Source organism: Elephas maximus, chromosome 10, assembly GCF_024166365.1.
Source record: "Elephas maximus indicus isolate mEleMax1 chromosome 10, mEleMax1 primary haplotype, whole genome shotgun sequence".
NCBI lineage: Eukaryota > Metazoa > Chordata > Mammalia > Proboscidea > Elephantidae > Elephas > Elephas maximus.
The window spans coordinates 85,948,362-85,973,038 of record NC_064828.1 but is presented as its reverse complement, the minus strand read 5'-3'; the positions used below and the strand labels follow the sequence as shown (position 1 = coordinate 85,973,038).

Genomic DNA, 24,677 nt, shown 5'->3' with positions numbered 1-24,677 from the left:
ACCACTACACCAGCAGGGCTCCACAAGGTTGTTAAAACCAGTGACCACTAATTCCTTTAGAAGAAAGGGTTTCTTAAAAGTTCTCACTTCCCTATTTGCAGATGACATGATCTTATACACAGAAAACCCTAAGGAATCCTCCAGAAAACTACTGAAACTAATAGAAGAGTTTGGCAGAGTCTCAGGTTATAAGATAAACATACAAAAATCACTTGGATTCCTCTACATCAACAAAAAGAACATCGAAGAGGAAATAACCAAACCAATACCATTCACAGTAGCCCCCAAGAAGATATAATACTTAGGAATAAATCTTACCAAGGATGTAAAAGACCTAAACAAAGAAAATTACAAAGCTCTACTACAAGAAATTAAAAAGGACATACTTAAGTGGAAAAACATACCCTGCTCATGGATAGGAAGACTTAACATAGTAAAAATGTCTATTCTACCAAAAGCCATCTATACATACAATGCACTTCCGATCCAAATTCCAATGTCATTTTTTAAGGTGATAGAGAAACAAATCACCAATTTCATATGGAAGGGAAAGAAGCCTCGGATAAGCAAAGCATTACTGAAAAAGAAGAAGAAAGTGGGAGGCCTCACTCTACCTGATTTCAGAACCTATTATACAGCTACAGTAGTCAAAACAGCCTGGTACTGGTACAACAACAGGCACATAGACCAATGGAACAGAATTGAGAACCCAGATATAAATCCATCCACGTATGAGCAGCTGATATTTGACAAAGGCCCAGTGTCAGTTAATTGGGGAAAAGATAGTCTTTTTAACAAATGGTGCTGGCATAACTGGATATCCATTTGCAAAAAAACGAAACAGGACCCATACCTCACACCATGCACAAAAACTAACCCCAAGTGGATCAAAGACCTAAACATAAAGACTAAAACGATAAAGATCATGGAAGAAAAAATTGGGACAATCCTAGGAGCCCTAATACAAGGCATAAACAGAATACAAAACATTATCAAAAATGACGAAGAGAATCCAGATAACTGGGAGGTCCTAAAAATCAAACACCTATGCTCATCTAAAGACTTCACCAAAAGAGTAAAAAGACCACCTACAGACTGGGAAAGAATTTTCAGCTATGACATCTCAGACCAGCGCCTGATCTCTAAAATCTACATGATTCTGTCAAAACTCAACCACAAAAAGACAAACAACCCAATCAAGAAGTGGGCAAAGGATATGAACACACACTTCACTAAAGAAGATATTCAGGCAGCTAACAAATACATGAGAAAATGCTCTCGATCATTAGCCATTAGAGAAATGCAGATTAAAACTACGATGAGATTCCATCTCACTCCAACAAGGCTGGCATTAATCCAAAAAACACAAAATAATAAATGTTGGAGAGGCTGCGGAGAGATTGGAACTCTTATACACTGCTGCTGGGAACGTAAAATGGTACAACCACTTTGGAAATCTATCTGGTGTTATCTTAAACAGTTAGAAATAGAACTACCATACAACCCAGAAATCCCACTCCTCGGAATATACCCTAGAGAAACAAGACCCTTCATACAAACAGATATATGCACACCCATGTTTACTGCAGCTCTGTTTACAAAAGCAAAAAGCTGGAAGCAAACAAGGTGTCCATCAACGGATGAATGGGTAAATAAATTGTGGTATATTCACACAATGGAATACTACGCATCAATAAAGAACAGTGACGAATCTGTGAAACATTTCATAACATGGAGGAACCTGGAAGGCATTATGCTGAGCGAAATGAGTCAGAGGCAAAAGGACAAATATTGTATAAGACCACTAGTATAAGATCTTGAGAAATAGTGTAAACTGAGAAGAACACATACTTTTGTGGTTACGAGGGGGGGTAGGGAGGGAGGGAGGGAGAGGGTTTTTTACTGATTAATTAGTAGATAAGAACTGCTTTAGGTGAAGGGAAGGACAACACTCAATACATGGAAGGTCAGCTCAACTGGACTGGACTGGACCAAAAGCAAAGAAGTTTCCGGGATAAACTGAATGCTTCAAAGGTCAGCGGAGCAAGGGCGGGGGTTTGGGAACCATGGTTTAAGGGGACTTCTAAGTCAATTGGCAAAATAATTCTATTATGAAAACATTCTGCATCCCACTTTGAAATGTGGCGTCTGGGGCCTTAAATGCTAACAAGCGGCCATCTAAGATGCATCAATTGGTCTCAACCCACCTGGAGCAAAGGAGAATGAAGAACACCAAGGTCACACGACAACTAAGAGCCCAAGAGACAGAAAGGGCCACACGAACCAGAGACCTACATCATCCTGAGACCAGAAGAACTAGTTGGTGCCCGGCCACAATCGATGACTGCCCTCACAGGGAGCACAATAGAGAACCCCTGAGGGAGCAGGAGATCAGTGGGATGCAGACCCCAAATTCTCATAAAAAGACCATACTTAATGGTCTGGCTGTGACTAGAGGAATCCCGGCGGTCATGGTCCCCAAACCTTCTGTTGGCACAGGACGGGAACCATCCCCGAAGACAATTCATCAGGCATGAAAGGGACTGGACAGTGGGTGGGAGAGAGATGCTGATGAAGAGTGAGCTAATGATATCAGGTGGACACTTGAGACTGTGTTGGCATCTCCTGTCTGGAGGTGGAATGGGAGGATAGAGAGAGTTGGAGGCTGGCAAAGTTTTCACGAAAGGAGAGACTGGAAGGGCTGACTCATTAGAGGGAGAGCAAGTGGGAGTAAGGAGTAAGATGTATATTAACTTATATGTGACAGACTGACTTGATTTGTAAACGTTCACTTGAAGCTCAATAAAAGTTAATAATAATAAAAAAAAGTTCTCACTTCCTCTTTAAAACAACTTCATAAAATGATATAATTTGGGAAAAGTTCAACAGACTGGCTTGACATGGAAGTTGGTATTCATTAAACATGTGAATATTCTAAATTAACTTGACCATCCAAATATAAGGAAACCTGATGGTGTACTGGTTAAGTGCTACGGCTGCTAACCAAAAGGTTGTCAGTTCGAATCCAACAGGCGCTCCCTGGAAACTCTATGGGGCAGTTCTACTCTGTCGTATAGGGTCGCTATAAGTTGGAATTGACTCAACAGCAACGAGATCCAAATATGAAGGAGTCTTGGTGGCACAGTGGTTAAACTGCTCTGCTAACCGAAAGACTGACGGTTTGAACCCACCAGCCATTTCGCAGAAAGATGTGGCAGTCTGCTTGCATAAAGATTACAGGCTTGGAAACCCAATGGGGCAGTCCTATAGGGTTGCTATGAGGTGGAACAGACTCAGTGGCAACGGGTTTATCCAAATATGAAAAATTTAATTTCTGATGTTCTTGCACAACCCCCCCCACCCCAATATTTTATTATAAAAATTTTCTAACACAGGGCAAAACTTAAAGAGTTTTACAGGGAACATCCGTATGCCATCCAGATTCTACCATCCATATTTTGCTGTACTTGCTTGATAACATTTCTATCCATTATCTCCATCCGTAAGTCCGTCTTATTTTTTACACATAGCAAAGTTAAGTGCATACATCTGCACCTTTCTCCCTACATACTTCAACTTTAGCAAAGTTTTCTAAAGGAAGCCCTGACTCTATTTCATCTGTAAAACACATGAAAGCTTAAGCAGGAAGCAATCTCCCACCTGCATCATACCTCATGATGCTCGTAAGTCTAAGCTTTAGAAATGATCCAAGTTACAAGACTAAAAAGCATATAAGGTATTACAAGATGCAGAAGCTTTAAAGAGTGGAAGATGTGTACTGGTTTTCCATATTAAGCTCTAAAGGGCCAGAGTTAACATTAAATTTTAGAAATTCTCATCTTACTTAAGATACGTGTTTTACCTTGTTTTCTGGCAAGGGAGTATGGGAAACTTTGTGTCGTGTTTAAAAGAAAAAAGTATTTTTCTGAATACAAAAGTAACATACGCTTATAGTGTAACATTTAGAAAATACCGAAACACAAAAAGAAAATAATTCCCACTGAACAATGACAACCCAAATTGACATTACCATTTTCCTTTCAGATGTTCTCTGTATAGAGTAGGCATGTGTCAGAAACTTTGTAACAATTAGAATCAAGTAGTACACAGTTTTACATTCTGCTACTTAAAATTTAATCTTTTATTACAGATATATTCTCATGCCACCAAATATTTTTGGTCTGCTACTTAAAATTTAATCTTTTATTACAGATATATTCTCATGCCACCAAATATTTTTGGAAAACATTTTTAAATGACTAAATAATACTATTCTATTCATACTGATGAACCCACAATTTAACCTTTGCCTTAGGGGTAGAATATTGGAATTGAGCTGGTTTCCTTCCCTTCTTTCCCCCTAGCAACGTTTAATGCTAGGATAAACACTGTGGTACAAATGTACTTCTGCATTTCCAACTCTGTTTGGGTTAAATCATAAAAGCAAAATTACTCAATCAAAGAGTACGAACTTTTTCTAATTCCTGATTATTGACAGAGGCATACCATGTTTTATTGTGCTTTGCTATTCCACTTTGCAGATACCGTGTTTTTTTTTTTTTTTTACAAACTGAAGGTTTGTGGCAGCCCTGCATTGAGCAAGTCCATCGGCGTCATTTTTCCAACAGCGTGTGTTCACTTTACGTCTCTATCACATTTTGGTAATTCTTGCAATATTTCAAACTTTTCCATTATTATTGTATCTGTTATGATGTATAATTGTTTTGGGCACCATAACCACGCCCATATAAGATGGCGAACTTAAATGATACAGTTGTGTATGTTGACTGTTCCACCTACTGGACATTTCCCCCATCGCTCTCCCTCTCCTCACGTCTCCCTGTTCCCTGAGACACAACAATATTGAAATTAGGCCCGTTAATAACCCTACAATGTCCTCTAAATGGTCAAGTGAAAGGAAGAGTCTCATGTCTCTCACTTTAAATCAAAAGCTTGAAATGATTAAGCTTAGTGAGAAAAGCCTGATGAAAGCCGAGATAGGGCAAAAGTAGGCCTTCTGTGTCAGTTAGCCAACTTGTGAACGCAAAGGAAAAGTTCTTGAAGGAAATTAAGTGTTACTCCAGTGAAAACATGAATGATAGGAAAATGAATTACTGCTGACATGGAGAAAGGTTTAGTGGTCTGGATAGAATATCAAACCAGCTACGACATTTCCTTAAGCCAAAGCCTAATCCAGAGCAAGGCCTTAACTCTCTTCAATTCTATGAAGGCTGAGAGAGGTGAGGAAGCTGCAGAAGAAAAGTTTGAAGCCAGGGGAGGCTGGTTCACGAGGTTTAAGGAAAGAAGCCGTCTCCATAACATAGAAGTGCAAAGTGAAGCAGCAAGTCATCCAGATGCTCTAGCTGAGGTAACTGATGAAGGGGCCGCACTAAACGCAGACAAACCGCCTTACATCAGGAGAAGACGCCATCGAGGGCTTCACAGCTAGAGAGGAGTCAACGCTTGGCTTCAGACTCTCTCGTCAGGACTAACACAGCTAGCTGGTGACTTTAAGATGACGCCAATGCTCATCTCCCATTCTAAAAATCCTAGGGCCCTTAAGAATTATGCTACCTCTACTCTGCCTGTACTTTTTTTTTTTTTTTTACTAGTGAGGTAATATACACATGCCTTTATCTATCAATGTATCTATTTATTGGCCATGTATATTTCCTGCCTAATTTCTTTGCTTAGGTCTTTTGACCATTTTCCTAACAGGATGTTCATAATTTTCTTAATTATTTTTAAGTGCTCTTCATATTGTAAAAATATTAACTCCTGGCCTGTAATAATGGTAAGTATTTTCCTATTTAGGTTGGTCATTTATCTTATAATCATCTGAATTTACGTGAATTCAAAGCCCCTCCTGGTGATAACTAAATAACGCTGCTCCTTTTTTTTTTTTTTTTTAAGAAAACAGGACTTTCTCACCTTGTGAAAACCCCTAGTTTAGCTCTCCTGTGCTAAAGGCTCTGAAAGTAAAGGCTGCCACTGTCAAGGAGTACAGCGAGTATCTCCTAAATACCCTGAACTAACCGGGCCAAAAATCATGGGACTTTAGAAAGTTATAGTTCTACCTGTACTAAATCATATGCAATAATTAATTGCTTTTTCTGTTTCTACCTTCTGGTCTGTTTAGTCTTTTAGTTTCTTAAATTTTTCACGAACATTGTACAACCACCTACTGATATGACAAATCCTCAGGGCTTATTTCCAAATGAGTCCTGGCAAGTTTCTGAATTTCTGACTCAAGAACTCCTTTTATTTTCTACTAAGAGTCAAACAACTTGTTTCTATAGGACTGGTTATGCTTGCTAAGACTTGCATATTAAAAACAAAAAACAACTGAACATGTAAGTATGGAATTCTGGCTTGAATATGAACTTTTTAGACTGTTCTAAAAAGCATAACTAAAAGATACAGAAAGTGACCAGAAATATATCAAGATAAGTTCCAGGTAAGATGGAGTTAAGTACATTCCAGCCTGTCTCTCCCACTGAATGCAACTATAAAACCTGGAGAGAATGCATGGAGCAGCTAGTTGAGGATTCTGTAAGTAAATATGGGCCAATGGGCCAGGGAAGAATAGAATTAGAAGTACCAACAAACCTGCAGTGAGTTTAGCATGTTTTTTCCTCCAGCATCCCCCAGCCTGACCTCAACACAACCTGAAACCCAGAGTAGGTAGTAGTGAGAAATGAGAGTTCTAGGCGAAGCCCTCTTGTTTTTGCCTGAGGAGCAGGAAGGGGTCTCCTAAAGCTCAGAGAGAGTGTAGAAATTCCATTTTTCCTTTTTTTTCTTTTGTCCATTCTCTCACACCCAGCCCCTAAACAATCCTGTCATGCAACCATGGGGGCGGCAGAAGCCTAAAATTGAGAGGGAGGGGAACTTTCCTCTCTGATAAATGAGCTGTAGTCCTCAGGGGATGGGTCCAATAGCCATTGCTTTGTTTCTCTCCCTGTTCTCCTGCCACTTGGTCCCTGCCTCAGTTGCCCACCTGTAAAAGCGGGATAATGGCAGGGCCTACCTCATAGAGCTGGTGTGACGATTAAATGAAACCAGGCATGCGAAGTGCTTAGGACAGTGTCTGGTGCAAAGTAAGTGTAATCAATTACTAATATTGTTAATATTATCAACATAGAAATGCAGATGCTGGTACAGGGCCTATATTTAAAGAACTTAACCATGAGGGAAAAGAGATGAGGTAGTAGCTAGGTCAAGTGATAGCTTTTGCTGGGGTAGAATGATAAAGGACAAAAGCATCTGGTGAAGACCTACTATGTGTCAGGCACTGTGCCAGTGACATGACACTATTTCATTTAATCCTCACAAGGAAGCTCCTTTTTTTATCCCATTAGCGTGCACAGATGTTAACCTGTGTTTTATTGGCCATGCAAAGGCATTCGACTGTGTGGATTGTAACAAATTATGGATAACACTGCAAAGAGTGGGAATTCCAGAATGCTTACCTGTGCTCATGTGGAACCTGTACATAGACCAAGACACAGTAGTTGGAACTGAACAACCAGATACTGTGTGGTTTAAAATCAGGAGAGATGTGCATCAGGGTTGTATCCTTTCACCACACTTATTTGTATGCCCAGCAAATAATCTCAGAAGCTGGTTTACATGAAGAAGAACTCAGTATCAGGGTTGGAGGAAGACTCATTAACAACTTGCAATATGCAGATGACACAACCTTGCTTGCTGAAAGCAAAGAGGACTTGAAGGACTTACTGATGAAGATCAAAGACCACAGCCTTCAGTATGGATTACATCTCAACATAAAGAAAACAAAAATCCTCACAAATGGACCAATAAGCAACATCGTAATTGTCATGGATTGAATTGTCTCCCCCCCAAATTTTTTGTTAACTTGGCTAGGCCATGATTCCCAGTACTGTGTGACTGTCCACTATTTTGTCATCTGATGTGATTTTTCCTATGTGTTGTAAATCCTACCTCTATGATGCTAATGAGGCAGGATTAGAGCCGGTTATGTTAATGAGGCAGGACTCAATCCACCAGATTAGGTTCTGTCTTAAAACAATCTCTTTTGAGATATGAAAGAGAGAAGCGAGCAGAAAAACAAGGGGACCTCATACCACCAAGAACGCAGCGCCAGGAGCACAGCGTGTCCTTTGGACCCAGGATTCTTTCGCAGAGAAGCTCCTAGACCAAGGGAAGACTGATGACAAGGACCTTCCTCCAGAGCTGACAGAGAAAGCCTTCCCCGGGAGCTGATGCCCTGAATTCAGACTTCTACTAGACTGTGAGAGGACAAACTTGCTTGTTAAAGCCATCCACTTGTGGTATTTCTGTTATAGCGGCACTAGATAACTAACACCGTAAATGGAGAAAAGACTGAAGTTGTCAAGGATTTCATTTTACTTGGATCCATAATCAACACCCATGGAAGCAGCAGTCAAGAAATCAAACGACATATTGCATGGGGCAAATCTGCTGCAGAAGACCTCTTTAAAACATTGAAAAGCAAAGACATCACTTTGAGGACTAAGGGGTACCTGATTTAAGCCATGACATTTTCAATCACTTCATATGCATGTGAAAGCTGGACAATGAATAAGACCGAAGAAAACCGATGCCTTTGAATTACGCGTGGTGTTGGCAAAGAATACTGAATATACACCGTGGACTGCCAGAAGAATGAACAAGCTGTCTTGGAAGAAGTATGGCCAGGGTGCTCCTCGGAAGCGAAGATGGTGAGACTTTGTCCTACGTACTTTTGACATGTTATCCAGAGGAGACCAGTCCCTGGAGAAGGACTTTATGCTTGGTAAGGTAGAGGGTCAGCAAAAAAGAGGAAGACCCTCAATGAGATGGATTGACGCAGTGGCTACAACAATGGGCTCAAACATAGCAACAACTGTGAGGATGGCACAGAACTGGGCAGTGTTTCGTTCTGTTGTACACAGGGTTGCTATGAGCTGGAAATGACCGGACAGCACCTAAAAACAACAATGTGCACAAAGAAGTAACCTGCCAGGGTCATAAGCCAGAAAGTGATCAATCCAGGAAATAAATCTAGATCTGTCTGGCTCTAAGGTTTGTCTTCTACATGTCACTGCCCAAGATTAGAAAAATCCATACATGTTTAACAGCAGAGAAAAGGAGAGGTAGTTTAAAGATGGTGCTTTCCCTTTTATGGAAACACAGAGAAATTAAATGATTTCCTAAGGTCACTGGGGAACAGAACTCAGGTAACAATTCTGAGTCCAGGGTTCCAAACACCCAATTATACAGGTATTTTAGAAGGAAAAAGCAGGAAATCTGGAAGTAAATTCTAGATTACAAAAAAATGAAAGTAGAAGTCCACCCCCTCAATAAAACCTAAAAAAGAAACAGAAGAATAAAGTCACAAAATGATCTAATACAGCAGAAAAATGGAACTGGCAGGTAAACACTCACATGCAGTCAAAATATATATGGTGAAAAAAAGGTCAAAGAAAAATAATTAAGACATGAGCATATTTAAAGTGGGGGGAGGGCAAAGCTTCCCAGCACGGTTCACATCACTTGCTCTCTGGTTTACTGAGTGTTGATGACTACCTGTCAACATACACACCTTTCATCTTCAATGTTATCCAATGCTGACTAACGTCAGACTACAGACAATCATCACTTAGACTAACACCTCCACCCACTCAACAGCTCAACAAACAGCAAGGTTAAACTCTGTAATTTTAGGGTTTGTTGGCATTGAAAAGGTATTCAATCTTACTAGGAATCAACTAAATGCAACTTCAGACATTTTGTTCATTGCTGCTGCAGATATGTGAGATAGATACTCTCATTCACTATTGGTGCTAAGTATAAACTGATAACAACCTTTTTGAAAAAGGGATTTTGCATACCAAGAGTTAAAAACATGTCAATAATTTGCCCCAGAAATTCCTTGTCTAGGATTTTACCCTAAGGAAATAATCTGATAAAAAAGCTCTATGCATAAAGACATTCATTGTCTTTTTTATAATAGTGAAAAACTGGCAACAACTTAAATGTCGAACATCAGGGGAAGTAAATTACAATACACCCAATTGAGTCAAGTATTATAAAACCTCTAGAAATATTTTCTAAGAATTTATAACATGGAAAAATGCTGATGACAAAGTAAAAGTCAAGAAAGGACACATGCTGATTATACATTTTAACTGTTAAAAAAACACAGAAATAAATACTAGAAGGAAATGGAGTAGATCCTAGTATTTGGAAAGTGAACATTTATAATTTCTATTATTTGAGAATGACCCTAAAGGTCCCTGACTTATAATAATTTATAATTTTTCCAGGGCATAAGTCTAAAACATGTGCCAGGTAGCTGAATGACTAAAATTCGGGAGTGAGTCACTTAGCTAGACAATGATCTAGGAGAGGAGGGGCTGGGAGCAGGGGTGGGTCTGTGTCTTCACTATACAACCTACCCTGTCCCCATTTACCAAGAAAGGAAAGGATTATTGCTACTGTAGGAGAGACAGTGAAAGAATAGATTGCTTCCAGTTTAGAAATGGGAATATGGCCAGTCACCAATGATTTCAACACCAGCATCTGAAGGTCGATTTATTATTCTATACTCAAATATGCAATCCAAATTTTTTTGGTTCTACCTCAGTTTACGGGAAAAACTATATCCTATGAAAAGATTCTGATATATACCTCTGGAATGTCTATTGTAAACCAAAACGTTAAAACCGCTTAGGTTGTCATGATGTATGAAAATTCCTGGTTTTCATTTATGCCTTACGGTATTTTCAAAATGTTCTACAATAATGGGGGAAAAAAACTAAAAATTAGCTTAGCTCTAGGATATAAGACTTTCTCCTTTACTAGACCATTTAAGTTATGTGACAGGAAAAGCCAACCATAAAACAAACAGGGTGGAAATCAAAGCTCTCTCGTGCCTCACGCTCACCTTATAGCACCTGTATTTGTACAGAACCACCAGGAGGATAGTCATGACAACAATAACGCTGATCATGATGGCAGCATTCAGAATCGAGTGCAGGGCTCTCTGGCCCACAGTTTCAGTGTCTTCTGTGAACGGAGTATAGATTCTATAATAAAACAAAACATAAAGCCCCAGGTAAGTGTTAAACAGATATCCCAAACCACATACCCCCTTCAAATACCAGAGTTTGTTTTTCCTTGATTCAACTAATATCTTGTAAGTTACTTTTTTCTAGTCAAGAATTTTTAACTTAAGAAAAATAGCCATACTCTAAAATAAAAAAATAAATTTTATAGTTGCTTCAAAATACAAGGAAATATCTAAAATACTGAGAAGTGGACTTACATGTGAGTCTGACACTGGCTCCATCTAGTGGATGCTTATAATTGAAATAATTACCTCATTCAATGTTCTTTCTCCACAACTTACTGGTAATTTGTTAAAGAACCAGATTCTGCCACATAAACTACCAGGGCTACAACTGATTGTCAGAAGAAGGTAATATGGCTGATAATTATTGTCTTTGATCTGTCGGGTAACTACAACTGGAATTGTCTTCAGGCAATGTCACTTATCCATCTTTCCCTTGTTTCCTTTCATACAAAAACACTTTTATTCCAGGAGCCAATTTCTCAGCTAAAATAGTTCATTTCTCTTTTTTAAAATAATTTATCGTGTTTTCGGTAAAAGTTTACCAAAAGTTTTCCCGTTTGACAATTTTTATACAAATTATTCCATGACATTGGTTACAATTTCCACAATGTGTCAGCATTATCATTATTTCCATTCTGTTTGCTCTGTTTCCATTTATCTGGCTTCCCTGGCCCTCCTTGCCTTTTCATCTTTGCTTTTGGGTAAATGTTGACCATTTGGTCTCATATAATAGATTGTTTAAGGGAGTGCATTCTTCACTGGTTAATAATGTCTATTTTATAAACCAATCTATTATTTGGTTGAAAGGTTACCTCTGGGAGTGGCTTCAATTCTATGTTCAAAGGATATCTTAGTCTGGGGGCTCCTCTAGTCTCTATCAGCCCGGTAAGTCTAGTCTTTTTTAGGAATATGAGTTTTGTTCTGCATTTTTCTCCCATTCTATCTGGGACCTTCCATTGTGTCATTGATCAGAACGGTCAGGAGAGGTAGATGGGAACCACCTAAATCTTCTGGTCTCTGGCTAGAAGAGGCAGTGATTTGTGCAAGCTGTTAGTCCTGTGGACTGACGTTTTTGGTTTCCTTCACTCTCTCTGGCTCCAGACAAGAAGAGATCAACAGTTGGCCATCTAATTGATTGAATTGTCCCAAGAAACTATGGTCCCAAGCCTAAGACTTATTTCTGACTCCCTCATAGTTACGTGAGGCCATGAGACTAAACACAGGTCAATGAGATACATGAAGACATGTTGTGGGGAACTTCTAAGAAAGGAGCTGATTCTGCCGAGAAGCATGTCCTATGTCTTTCTCTCCACAACGCTTTCCCCTTTTCCTGCTGTTTGGAATAATGGTTGGGTCCCAGCAGCCATACTTCACCCTGAAGTAATCTATAGGATAGAAGCCAAAGACAAAAGGAAGAAGGAGCCTGGGTCCCTGATGACTATGAAGCTGCTATGCCAATCTGGACTGCCTACCTCTGCACTTCTCTGTAGGTGAGATATAAATATATGTATATCATTTAAATCAGTTATTTTGATTTTCTATAACTTTATCTGTAAAGGACTAGAGAGGAAACATTTTAAGCTTTGTGAGCCATACAGTCTCTGTTGCAGCTACTCTACTGTGACTGTAGTGTGAAGGCAGTCATAGGTAATACATAAATGAACTGGCATGATCGTGTTCAAATAAAGCTTTATTTATAAAAACAGGTGGTGGGCTGGCTTTGGCCTGTGAGCTATAGCTTGCCAATCCCTGTTCTATAACGTGTAGCCAAATCTAGCCCTGACTTGTACAGGTAATATTCCCTTTTGGGGAATGTCTCTAACCCCTGTCCTTCACTCATTGTCTTGGTCCTTCTCCCAAAAGTTTAAAAGCTTGGCTTTCGGAACACCACACAGTTTTTCAGACACTTGCCAATTTCGAATTCGAAAACGCACTTCGAAATCTTCTTTGAAGCCCACGAGTCTTCTAGAGACACAACCAGATGACATCTGAATCAAAGCATTTTTCTTAGAGACAAAGGGTTGACACCAGTGGTACCAGGGAATCTACACAACAGCTAAGAGTCCAGTGAGTGCCAGCTTGCATTAATTATTCCTCTTTGCATTTAACAACTTTTTACCAAGCATTTATAATGTGTCTGGCCCTGGAGATAAAGTGTGCTACAGAGCTTATATAAAGAAGGAAACCAGACATTAAATAATGTAAATAGATATGTTATTTGCAAATTGTGACAAGTGAAAAAGAATAGGTTGCTATGAGAAAGAATACCAAGAAGGATCTAATTCTGTTAGGAAGATCAGGGAAGTTATCTTCGAGGACCTAACATTTAAGCCCAAATCAGAATCATAGGAATTAACCCAGCAAAGTTACAAAAGGAAGAACGTTCCAGGCAGACCAATGGGGCCAATGGCACCATGGTAGAAAAGATCACTACTCAATTCTTTACCTGCTCAGTTCCCAATAAACTCAGGTCTATCTAGTGATACCACAGAGGAGAAATAACTGTGCACCCTTTATTACCTCCCCTTAAGGCATCAAGTAGTAAATAACCCCTTGCTCTCTCAACTGCTTCTGGCCATCAGAGACGACAGACTCTTGAGCTTTCATGCCCCTTCAGCGCAGAGGCCTTCAAGGTGATGGTGACATGCTTTGAAGAAAACCACATCGGCCTTGAAATAATAAAACAAAATGCTCATACATACAGCTGTCCATCCTTGCGGGTATAAAAGCTGACTGATTTGATGGTAGCCACAACCACCACCATGCAGAGAGTCACTGGAACAAAGAGCATGATCACATGTTTGGCACCATATTTCAATGTCAGCTCCTCATCTTCTTCTTCATCTTGTTCCACCACCTGCTGTGTGATACCCTGGGGTCGTCCATTAGATAATGGCTCAGGGTTCCCACGCTGCCGCCTCTCAGTGTGCTCATGACGCTGCCGTTCTCTACTGTCATTCTAAAAGCACAAGAAAAACTTCTTCAGTAAGTCGGATTCTCAGGAGAATCAGGGTATTCTATATAAAAACAGAAAATGTAACAATTAAACCTGGGATTAACAATAGGCCCATCATTACTTGAGTTCTAAAAACTTGAGGCAACAAAGAACCCACTTATAAGAAGCATGCAGTTTAAATGTCTAGACTGTTCCCATTATTCTGTGGAGGCGCCCACGTGCTCCCTTTTACCTGGGTCTTGGTTTACGTCATTTTCTCCTCTCATTCTCAACCTAAACAATTCTACACATCCTTTGAAATCTGGCTTAAACACTGACTCTTCATGAAACCTTCTTTACTGGCTGCAACTGCAAGTAACCTCACCTTTTTAAAATGCATAAAGTGTTTTCTACCTGCAGTTTCATACCAGTTAAACAAGGAGCTGTCTTACCTTCATCATTAATAACACTTTAAAATCCTTGCAGTGATGTACTGGGGATCTCTCTGTATTATTTCTTACAATTGCATGTGAATTTACGTTTACCTCAAAAATTTTTTTCAATTAAAAAAAAAGAAAAAATCCTTGCAGAGAGAAACTATGTCTTCAATAATTCTGATGGCCTGTCCCACTACCCAGCCCCTACCCTGCTCAGCACAGAGTAAGGGAACAATAAATAGCTGATCAATTACTGAATGAAGAAATCTGAGCTTTTCTTAGATTCTACTTTCCTCAGACCCATAATCCAGACACCATTTTGTTACCTTTATCCTGGCTTTATCGTTTCCTAAATATCATGTTCAAACTCTTTTTTTGTTTTAGTATTCATATCTTAAAACTCAGTTTTTATAAAGGGTAAAATGAATAACAAGAGCACTAACAACAATAATAAAAATATGTGAGAGAAAAAATAATAGTAACAGTCACTCCTCCTTCTCCACTCTCTAAATAAACAGAATAGGGGATGAAAGTAGATGATAGTCACCATTGCCAGTAGATGTAATTAATTTGGTTAAAATAGAATTCTCTAGATTAGGAAGGTCATTTGAGAACGCTTCACTCCTGTGCCTCATTTTTTGCTATAGAGTGTAAGTATTACTTAAGAGTATTATTACTATTATAAATACATAATACATTTAACAAAAATGCCTGCAATGTACCAGTGACTGTGATATGTGTTTTACATTAATTCTCACAGCAACCACATTAGTACCATTTCACAGGTGAGCAAACAGCCACAGCTGTTACAGACAGGGTTTAAATTCAGGTCTCTCCAACTCCAGAAATTAAGTTTTTAAAAACCACCTCTTAAATGTGCTGTTTACAAAACAACGTGGGAGTCCCACAGAGTCCTGGGGACTGAGAGTTCTTTTTTATTTTCAGTTTACTCATCCCATAAGTAATTATCAAAATTCTACTATATTCTAGGTACTCTGCTAAAATTAGTAAGATCTAGAATACTGAAATGAATAAGGTCTAGATAGACCCTGTCCTTCAAAAGTTCATAAGTTAGCTTTAATATATAATATTATATTAGAGATACGAATAAAGAGCTACAGGAAGCGATTAATTCTATATGGTCAAGAAAGACAGCATAAAAGATAATGACTCTTGAGCATGACCTACAAGGGTGAGTGGAGGGTGAATGGGCTCCAGGTGGGAACAGCAACATGAACAGAGGTATAAAGGAGAAGAGCAAGACCTGTTTAGAAAACTAGCGAATATTTCTGAGGTAGCTGGAGAAGGGTATATCACAGAAGCCAAAGGAAGAGCATATCGCAGCAAGCTGTCATCAATAGTCAAGCAAGATGAGAGCTGGGAAGCCTTTGAATTTGTCAGGGATGGTGGCAAGAAAGGAGGTTTGCAATCAGTTGTAAAGAACCTTGCCTGCCATGTCAAGGACTTTAGACTTTATCCTCCAGACAGTAAAAAATAATAAAAACTCTTAAGACTGAGGAAGTGACACAATCATTGTGTTTCCTTTTTAAGACACTTGAAAGAATGGTGATGAAAAATATGAAATGTATGAGGAAGATATTTGAGAAGTAGAACTGACAGGGCTTTGTGGCAAATGAAATGTGAGTGGTCAGGAACGAGTCATGGATGACTCTCTGCTTGTTCTTTCTAGGACAGACACTTAACTCTGGATACAGATCTGCCTGTCCTGCATCCAATGCCTCTGCCAAAACTACCATCCATGGACTCACAGAGTGCCTTACCCACGATCATGTTATCCCACTACAGCATCACCTCGGATTAAGGGACTCACTTCACAGCAAAGGAAATGCGGCAATGGGCCCATGCTTCGGGAATTCACTGGTCTTACCATGTTCCCCATTATCCTGACAGCTGGCTTGACAGAACAACGGAATGACCTTCTAAAGAAACGGATTACGGCACCAGCTAGGTGGCAACACTTTGCAGGGTTGGAGCAATGTTCTCCAGGAGGCTGTATATGCTCTAAACCAGCATCCAGTATATGATGCTGTTTCTCCTATAGCCAGGATTCACGGTTCCAGGAATCAAGGGGTGGAAATGGGAATGGCAGCACTCGCTATTACCCGTAATGACCCACTCGCAACATTTTTGCTTCCTATCCCTGCCACCGTACGCTCTACAGGTTTAGAGGTCTTAGTTCCAAAGAAAGGGATGCTCCCGCCTGGAGACACAACACCGAGCTGGAAGTTAAGAATGCCACCCTGGCAACTTTGGGCTCCTCATGTCTCTGGAGCAACAGGCAAAGAAGGGAGTTACCATACTGGCTGGTGTAACTGACCCCGATCACAAGGGGAAATATCCAGGGGAAATCTCTCTCATTCTCTCAGGCTGGAGGAGAAGACAGGTACTTTAGCCTGGGATATGAGTGAGTCTGAAGTACCTGCATCCAGACAGAAAAGTCCAAAGGAGTTTGTAATAAAAATTTCAAACTCAGAAGAAAGCTGGGAGAAGTCACTGGTTTAAACAGCCATAGAAATGGATGACATTCCATGGAAATGGATGACATTCCAGGCAGAAAGTAGGAACAGTATGAACATATTGGTCATTAATGCGATAGAGAGCTATGGAAGGAAAGTATACAGGGTGAGATGACCAAGGAGAGAACGTGAAAAACCTCTAAGCTTAATCAGCAGGTGATGGGAGAAAAACCAGCAAAAGAGATTAAGAGAATAGGGGAGAGGGGGGTAAAGAAAAAAAAAAAAAAGAGACGGTATATCACAGAAGCCAAAGGAAGAGCACACCTCAGCAAGGTGTCATCAACAGTCAGGCAAGATGAGAGCTGGGAAGCCTTTGAATTTGGCAATGACAAGTTCACCAAGGTCTTTACAAAAGTAAAACAGTGAGGTTGGGAGTCAGATCATAAATCACAACAGACTGAGGAATGAATGGAAAACGAGAAAGTAAAGGCAATCATTCTCTGAGGGGTTTGTTTGAGAAGTAAAACGATTATGTGACAATGGTGGTGGGGGGGAGCAAGCTTCAAAAAGTGATTTTAGATTAAAGACTTGAGTATACTTGGCAGGTCAAAGTATGGAGTTAAGATCTGAGGAAGTGACTGAAGATACAACACAGGGAACAGATAACTGATGGAACAGGGTAGCGGGATAAAAGGAGAACAAAAAAAGAGAGAGAGGTTGGCTTTGCAAAGAGTTGCCCTCTTACTCATTCTGGAGATCAGGAATTAAGTAACTCTCCGACTTCAAAGAGAAAATATTTATGAAGATCCAGCCCCTATGAGGAATGAAAAGGAAAGTAACCCAAAGCCCTAAAGGCAGACATACACACACCGCTCACCAAGAAAAATAATTTTTGCTGAACACAAGAGACTAGAGTGGCCAAAGTCCAGTAGAATTAGAATGGGTGGTGGTTATGAGGAAGGTGGGTCTAAAGGACAGGGACATGGTGTGACAGATAGCTGAGGAGCAGGAGAGTCGAGAGAACTCACACTTCTTTTTTCCCAGAGGAGGCAGCTGAGCCATCTGCTAAGAACGTTATGTTTGTGACTAAATTTCAGCACTACAAAATGTTCAATATAAACTAAGATATAAGTAACAACAGCTTATCCCTATATAGCATTTGATAAAAAGCACTCTCACACAATCTCATTGAATCTTCTCAATACCCTGGGGGTGTTAGGAGATGAACACAAAAGCAACTTGTCCAAAATCTCACAGCCAGAAAACTGCAGAGGCAGGAATCAATTCAAGTCTCTGGATTTAAACCCTGAGTTCTTTCTATGGCACCAAAGCTGTTCTATCAGGCTATATGAAAAGTTTAATTGGGTAAAATCTGGCATGAAAGAGGCAATCATAAAATGCTCATTTGCAGTACTCAAATGGATGTTCCGGTTTATAATGAACATTAGCCAGCCCCGCCCTGCTCTGCCTCGGGGGCTGATGATGCTAGAGCACTGTGTAACTCAACAGTACTACACGCACACTCATTCACGCAAGCGCTCCCTCTTCAGGAAAAAAAAAAAACAGAGTGGTACCAAAAAACCCACTGCCGTCGAGTCTATTCCGACTCATAGCGACCCTATAGGACAGAGTAGAACTGCCCGATAGAGTTTCCAAGGAGCTCAGGTAGTACCAGAGTTCCCCAACTCACAATGCATTGGAGTTATGAGGAACCACACTTAGGACCAGTTTTTTTGGTATATCTTATCTTTACATAAACCAAAGAGCCAAGCTTGTTGCTGTAAAGTCGATTCCAACTCATAGTGACCTATAGGACTGAGGAGAACTGCCCCATAGGGCTTCCAAGGAGCAGCTGGTTAGCAGCCTGAACTCTTAACTATTACATACACTGTTAAAATATATCTATAAGTTTATATGTAATGTGGAAACCCTGGTGGCGTAGTGGTTAAGTATTACGGCTGCTTACCAAAAGGTCAGCAGTTCGAATTTGCCAGGCGCTCCTTGGAAACTCTACGGGGCAGTTCTACTCTGTAGGGTTGCTAATGAGTCGAAATCGACTCGACGGAAGTGGGTTTGTGTTTTTTTTGTGTGTTATTTTTTAATATGTAATGTGTCCAACCCCCAAAGACAAATAAAGATCAGATTTATAAACATACTGCTGATAAAACGCAATAAAAATGAAAACTGAAAAACAAACAAGAGATATTCAGCATACTTCAGAACTGACTTACCATGGAGTTGTCAGAATAGAACCTCATCTAAGTCAGGGACTACTGGTACTTTGGAACTATGTTTTAAAAAAATTTTTAAAGTACAATTTATTTATTTAAACCGGTAAAACATTCACATGGTTCTAAGGTCAAAAGTATAAAAAGGTATCCTGTGAAAAGTCTCCTTAACCCCCTCCCTCATTTCCCAGCCCCCAAGGTTCCCTGTTACTTGATCTCCCCAGATCCCTGCAGTTCCTTTACGCACACAGGAACAAACACATATTTGCATCCCCCCTTTCTTATACAAGTGGTAGCACAGTAAATACACTGTCCTGCACTTTGCTGTCTTCATTTAACTATATACCTTAGAGACGTTTCAAATGTTGGTACATGAATAACATCCTCTTCCTTTAAAAAAATTTTTTTCTAAGCAGTTGCATAGCCAGAATATGAATGTATCATAATCCATTTGACCAATCTCCTAATGACAAACACTGAGCTTGCTTCCAGTTTTTTCCCATTACAAAAGTATGAATATCTCTTAAGTCACTTCACATATGTGAGACCGTATCTGTAGGATAAATTCCCTGAAGTATAATTTCTGAGCCAAAGTATATACGCATTTGACGTTCTGATATATACTGCCAAATTGCCCTCCCTGTGTGCTGTACCAGTATAGACACTCAGTAATGCAGGACAGTGCCTATTTCACCATGCCCTTGCCAACACAAAAAAACCAAACCAAACCCATTGCCAACATAGTATTTTATCAAATGTTTGGATGGTTACCAATCTGAGGTGAAATATGGTATCTCAGTGTAGTTCTAATTTTTATTTTCTTTATCATTAGGAAGGCTGGGTGCCTTTTCTGTGAACTAAATGTTCATATCTTTGGCCATTTTTCTATTTGGCTCTTGGTACTCTGTTTTAGATTCCAAGTATAATTACTACATTGATTAATTAATTTAAAGAACAGTAAACACCAGCTATTTGCCAGACACTGTGCTAAGGACCAGAGATGTAGCAGTGAACAAGCTAGATAAGGTTCCTGCTCTCATGAACTGGTTTCAAGCAGGAAGAGACAGATAATAAACTACATAGTTACAGGGTGGGATAGTACTATAAAAGGAGTAAACAGGGTGCTGTGATAAGGAACACCTTAGACAGTGTGCCCAGAGAATACCTCTCTGAGGAAGTAACATTTCAGCTGAGGCCTTAAGGATGAGAAGATGTGAAAGACCTGTTGCGCAGCAGAGGACTGACTCAGCAGTCAGTCCAAACACCACACATTCCAAAGCAAGGTTTAGCCTTTGCCCAGTACCTGGGAGATAACCTCTAAAACCTTGGAATAGCCTGCCTGTTAAGTGTCTTTGTTAGAGTAAGAAGACAACTATGGACTGGGAAAAAATCTTCAGAAACCATATATCCAAAAAGGGTCTAATATCCAAAATATATATATGATTTCTACAACTTAAAAACAAAAAGACAAACAACCCAATCATAAATCGGGTGAAGGACTTGGTCAGACACTTCACTGAGGAGGACATTCAGATAGCCAGAAAATGCATGAGAAGATGCTCAACATCTTTAGCCATCAGGGAGATGCAAATCAAAACCAGATTGAAGTACCACCTCACTCCCTCTAGGATAGCTAAGATTCAAAAAAAGGCAAAGAACAAATGTTGGCAAGGATGTGGGAAAACATTCCTGATGGGAATGCAAAATGATATAGCCGTTGTGGAAAACAGTGTGGTGGTCCCTCAAAAAATTAAAAATAGAACTACCAAGTGACCCAGAAATTTCACTCCTAGGTATAATACTCAAAGGACTTAAAAGCAGTGATATGAACAGACATGTTTACCAATGTTCACTGCAGCACTATTCACAATAGCTAAAAAGTGGAAACAACTTCCAAATGTCCATCAACTTATAAATGAATAAACAAAATGTGGTACATACATACAATGGAATACGTATTTGTACACAAATAACACATGCATTCTATGTTTGTTTGCCAACCATCCCCCTGTATTTTCAAAAGAGCATTATACTTTTTTTTTTTTTAACAAAAGCATGTAAAAAGAAATCGGCATAGCACGCTCAGGAAAATACCTTGGGATGGGATGGCAAAAAAAAAAAAGTAGAATACACACGTTTGCATAAAAATTCAACACTACTTGGCCATAAAGAGAAATGAAGTCCTGATACAAGCTACAATGAAGACATTTTGCTGAGTGAAGTAAGTCTATCACAAAAGGACAAATACTGTATGACGTTACTTATATGACATGACAAGAATAGGCAAATATTTAGAGATCCAAGTTTATTAGTAGTTACTAGGGGCGAGAGGGAGGGGGAAAAACAAGCCATTATTTGGGAAGTAGTTAGTTTACGTTTATTGCAAAGGGAAATTTAGCATCAATTATGGGAAACAGAGGCACTAAATGATTAATGCAGTTGACATCACTGAGTTATATACCTCAAAAAGACTGAATTGGCAAATGCTGTGTTATATATATTTCTACAAAAAAGAAAAAAAAAAGCACCCTTTGATACTGCCTATTTACAACCAAACATCTTATAGGGTTTGTTTTCCTGGATCAAATGTTTATTACATTCATGGTTTCGTAGGGCATTCCAATCAATTGGCCTAATATTGATTTTAGTGCTTCTGTTCTACCTCCTAGTTCGCTGAATAATGCCTGGGTCTTGAAAGCTTGAGAGCAGCCATCCAGGGTACAATTGGTGTCTATTCCCCTGGAGCAAGAAAGGAATAAGGCAGGTCAGGAGTTAAGGAGGAACTGGAATGCGTGTCTAACTGCCTCCATGAACAACTGCCTCCTTTGCCATGTGAGCAGAAGAACTGGACAGGCCCCAGCTACCATTCCTGAACATTCTTCTGATCAGAGTCTATAGAAGAATCTGATTAAAAGGGGAAAATGTGGAACAGAGCTTCAAATTCTCATAGAACCCAGACTTTATGGAGCCACTGAGGCTGAATGACACCCTCCACTTGAAACTATTGCCCTGAAATCTTTAAATCTTCAACCATCACTATCCCCTGAAGTCATTTTTAAATCAAAAATACTTTTGCTTAATTAGAAAACAATGCCTGCCTTGAATATTGTATTCTTTTAAAGAATTATCTATATGTGATCAAACTGACAACAGCAACCCGAAAGGTTAGATGAGAAGCATACAGGACAGTGAGTTTGTATTAATGATGGTAAAATAATTCAGAAAAAGATATCAAGAAGGGCAACAATACTTGAAGAATGTAACCAATGTCACTGAATTATACATGTAGAAATTGTGGAACTGGTATGTTTTGCTTTGTATATCCTCACATAAATAGATAGTCTTTGTTCACCCGAGTCCCTGAGCCATGCCATATCGTTTATGCTAACAATGTGATCTTTGGTGGGAGCCTTGGGCCATGTGGTATCAGCTTGACCTCTGGAGGGGCTGTAGAATTAAGGCCAGCCACCCGGTCCATCAGCCATGCCTATATGATTGATCTAAAAGAAAAACCCTGGACACCAAGGCTCAGGTGAGCTTCCCATACTGACGATACTCTGACATGTTGTCAAGCATATTTGCCAGAAGAATTTAAGCACTATCTGCATGCTTCCACTGAAAGAGGACAATTGGAAGCTTGAGCCTGGTCTCTCGTGGACCATGCTCTGTATGTCTTTTTCCACTGCTAATTTTAATCTGTATCCTTTCACTGTAATAAACTAAAATTGTGAGTATAACAGCTTTTCCGAGTTGTGAGTCCTTTTAGTGAATCACTGAACCTGAGAGTGCTCTTGGGAATCCCTGAACATACCTATATAGTAAAAACTACAAAATGTTGCTAAGAGAAATGAAAGAAGACCTAAATAAATGTACAGATAGACTGTGTTCATAGATTGGAAAGCTATATTAAGGTGTTTTAATCCCACCAACACAAAACTGATCTATAGATTCAACACAATCCCAAACAAAGCCCCTGCAGGCATTTTTTTGTAGAAATATTTACGAAATTCATATGGAAATGCCAAAGACCTGGAATGGCCAAAGCAACTTTGAAAAAGAATGAAGTTGGAGGACTAACATTACTTGATTTCAGGTCTTATTATACAGTTACATCATCAGGAACATGTGATAGTGGCACAAAACCAAATGGATCAATGGAACAGAAAAGAGTCCAGAGACCAATCCACACATACACGGACAACTAATTTTTGACAAAGGTACAAAGGTAATCCAGTGAAGCAAGAATAATCTTTTTTAACAAATGGTGCAGAAACATTCAGGTATCCATACGCAGAAAAATGAACTTTGATCCATATCTTGCACCAAATACAAAAATTTATTCAAAATGGAAGACAGACTGAAAAGTAAAATCTACAACAATAAAGCTTCTAAAAGAAAATATAAGAGAAATCCTTCGGGCACTTGGGTTAGGCAAAGATTTCTTTGATATGACACCAAAAACATAATCCACCAAAGAACAAACTGATAGATGAGACTTCATCTATATTTAAAACGTTTATTCTTCAGAAAACATTGTAAAGAGAATAAAGACAAGCCACAGACTGGGAGACAATATTTGCACAGCATATATATGGTAGAGGATTTGTATCCAAAAATATATATAAAGAACTCTCAGAACTCAAGAAAACAAGTAACTCCACTTAAAAAATGCGCAAGAGATTTGAACAAATACTTTACCAAAAAAGATACCAGGATGACAAATAAGCACATGAAAAGATACCCAACATCATTATCCATTAGAGAAATGCAAACTAAAACCACAATGAAATACTACTATACATTTTCTAGAGCGGCTAAAATTTTAAAAGATTGGCTGAGTGCTGACAAACATCTGGAGGAACTGGAACTGTCCTACACTGCTTGTGGGAATGTAAAATTATATAACTACCTTGGAACACTGCCGGGTAGTATCCTAAAAAGTTAAATATACATCTACGATATGATCCAGATGTTCTATTCCTAGGTATTTAAAATTTACTCAAGATAAATGAAAGCCTATGTTCATACAAAGATTTGTAAGTGAATGTTCACAGCAACCACATCTGTAATAGCTCAAATGTGAAAAACGACCCAAATGTACATTAACAAGTGAATGGGTGAAAAAAAAAAAAACCCTGTGGTATAGCCATACAATAGAATACTATTGTTATTAGGTGCCGTGGAATGGATTTTGACTTATAACCACCCCAATGTGACAGAGTAGAGCTGTCCTACAGGGTTTTCTAGGCTGTAATCTTTACAGGAGCAGATTACCAAGTCTTTCCCTCATGGGGCTGAACTGCCAGCTTTTTAGTTAGTAGCCAAGCACTTAACCACTGTGCCATGAGGGCTCCTTAATGGTAGACTATTCAGCAATAAAAAGGGAATTAACTATTGACACATGTTACAACATTGATGAATTGCAAAATTATGATGATGAATAAAAGCTAGACAAAACGGTATATAGTGTATGGTTCCATT

The 24,677-nt window shown here is 39.3% G+C and overlaps 1 protein-coding gene across 5 annotated transcripts in view; it reads right to left on the bottom strand.

Annotated features, from left to right (window-relative positions):
• Positions 1-24,677, bottom strand: part of PSEN1 (presenilin 1) — a 72,350-nt gene that overhangs the window by 27,844 nt on the left and 19,829 nt on the right. For all 5 annotated transcript variants that reach the window (XM_049897864.1, XM_049897868.1, XM_049897865.1 and 2 more), the window contains exons 3-4: positions 13,822-14,078; positions 10,931-11,072 (exon numbers count right to left, since the gene is read on the bottom strand). In XM_049897864.1, coding sequence (XP_049753821.1) covers positions 10,931-11,072; positions 13,822-14,078 — 399 coding nt within the window. The remainder of the gene's footprint in view (positions 1-10,930; positions 11,073-13,821; positions 14,079-24,677) is intronic.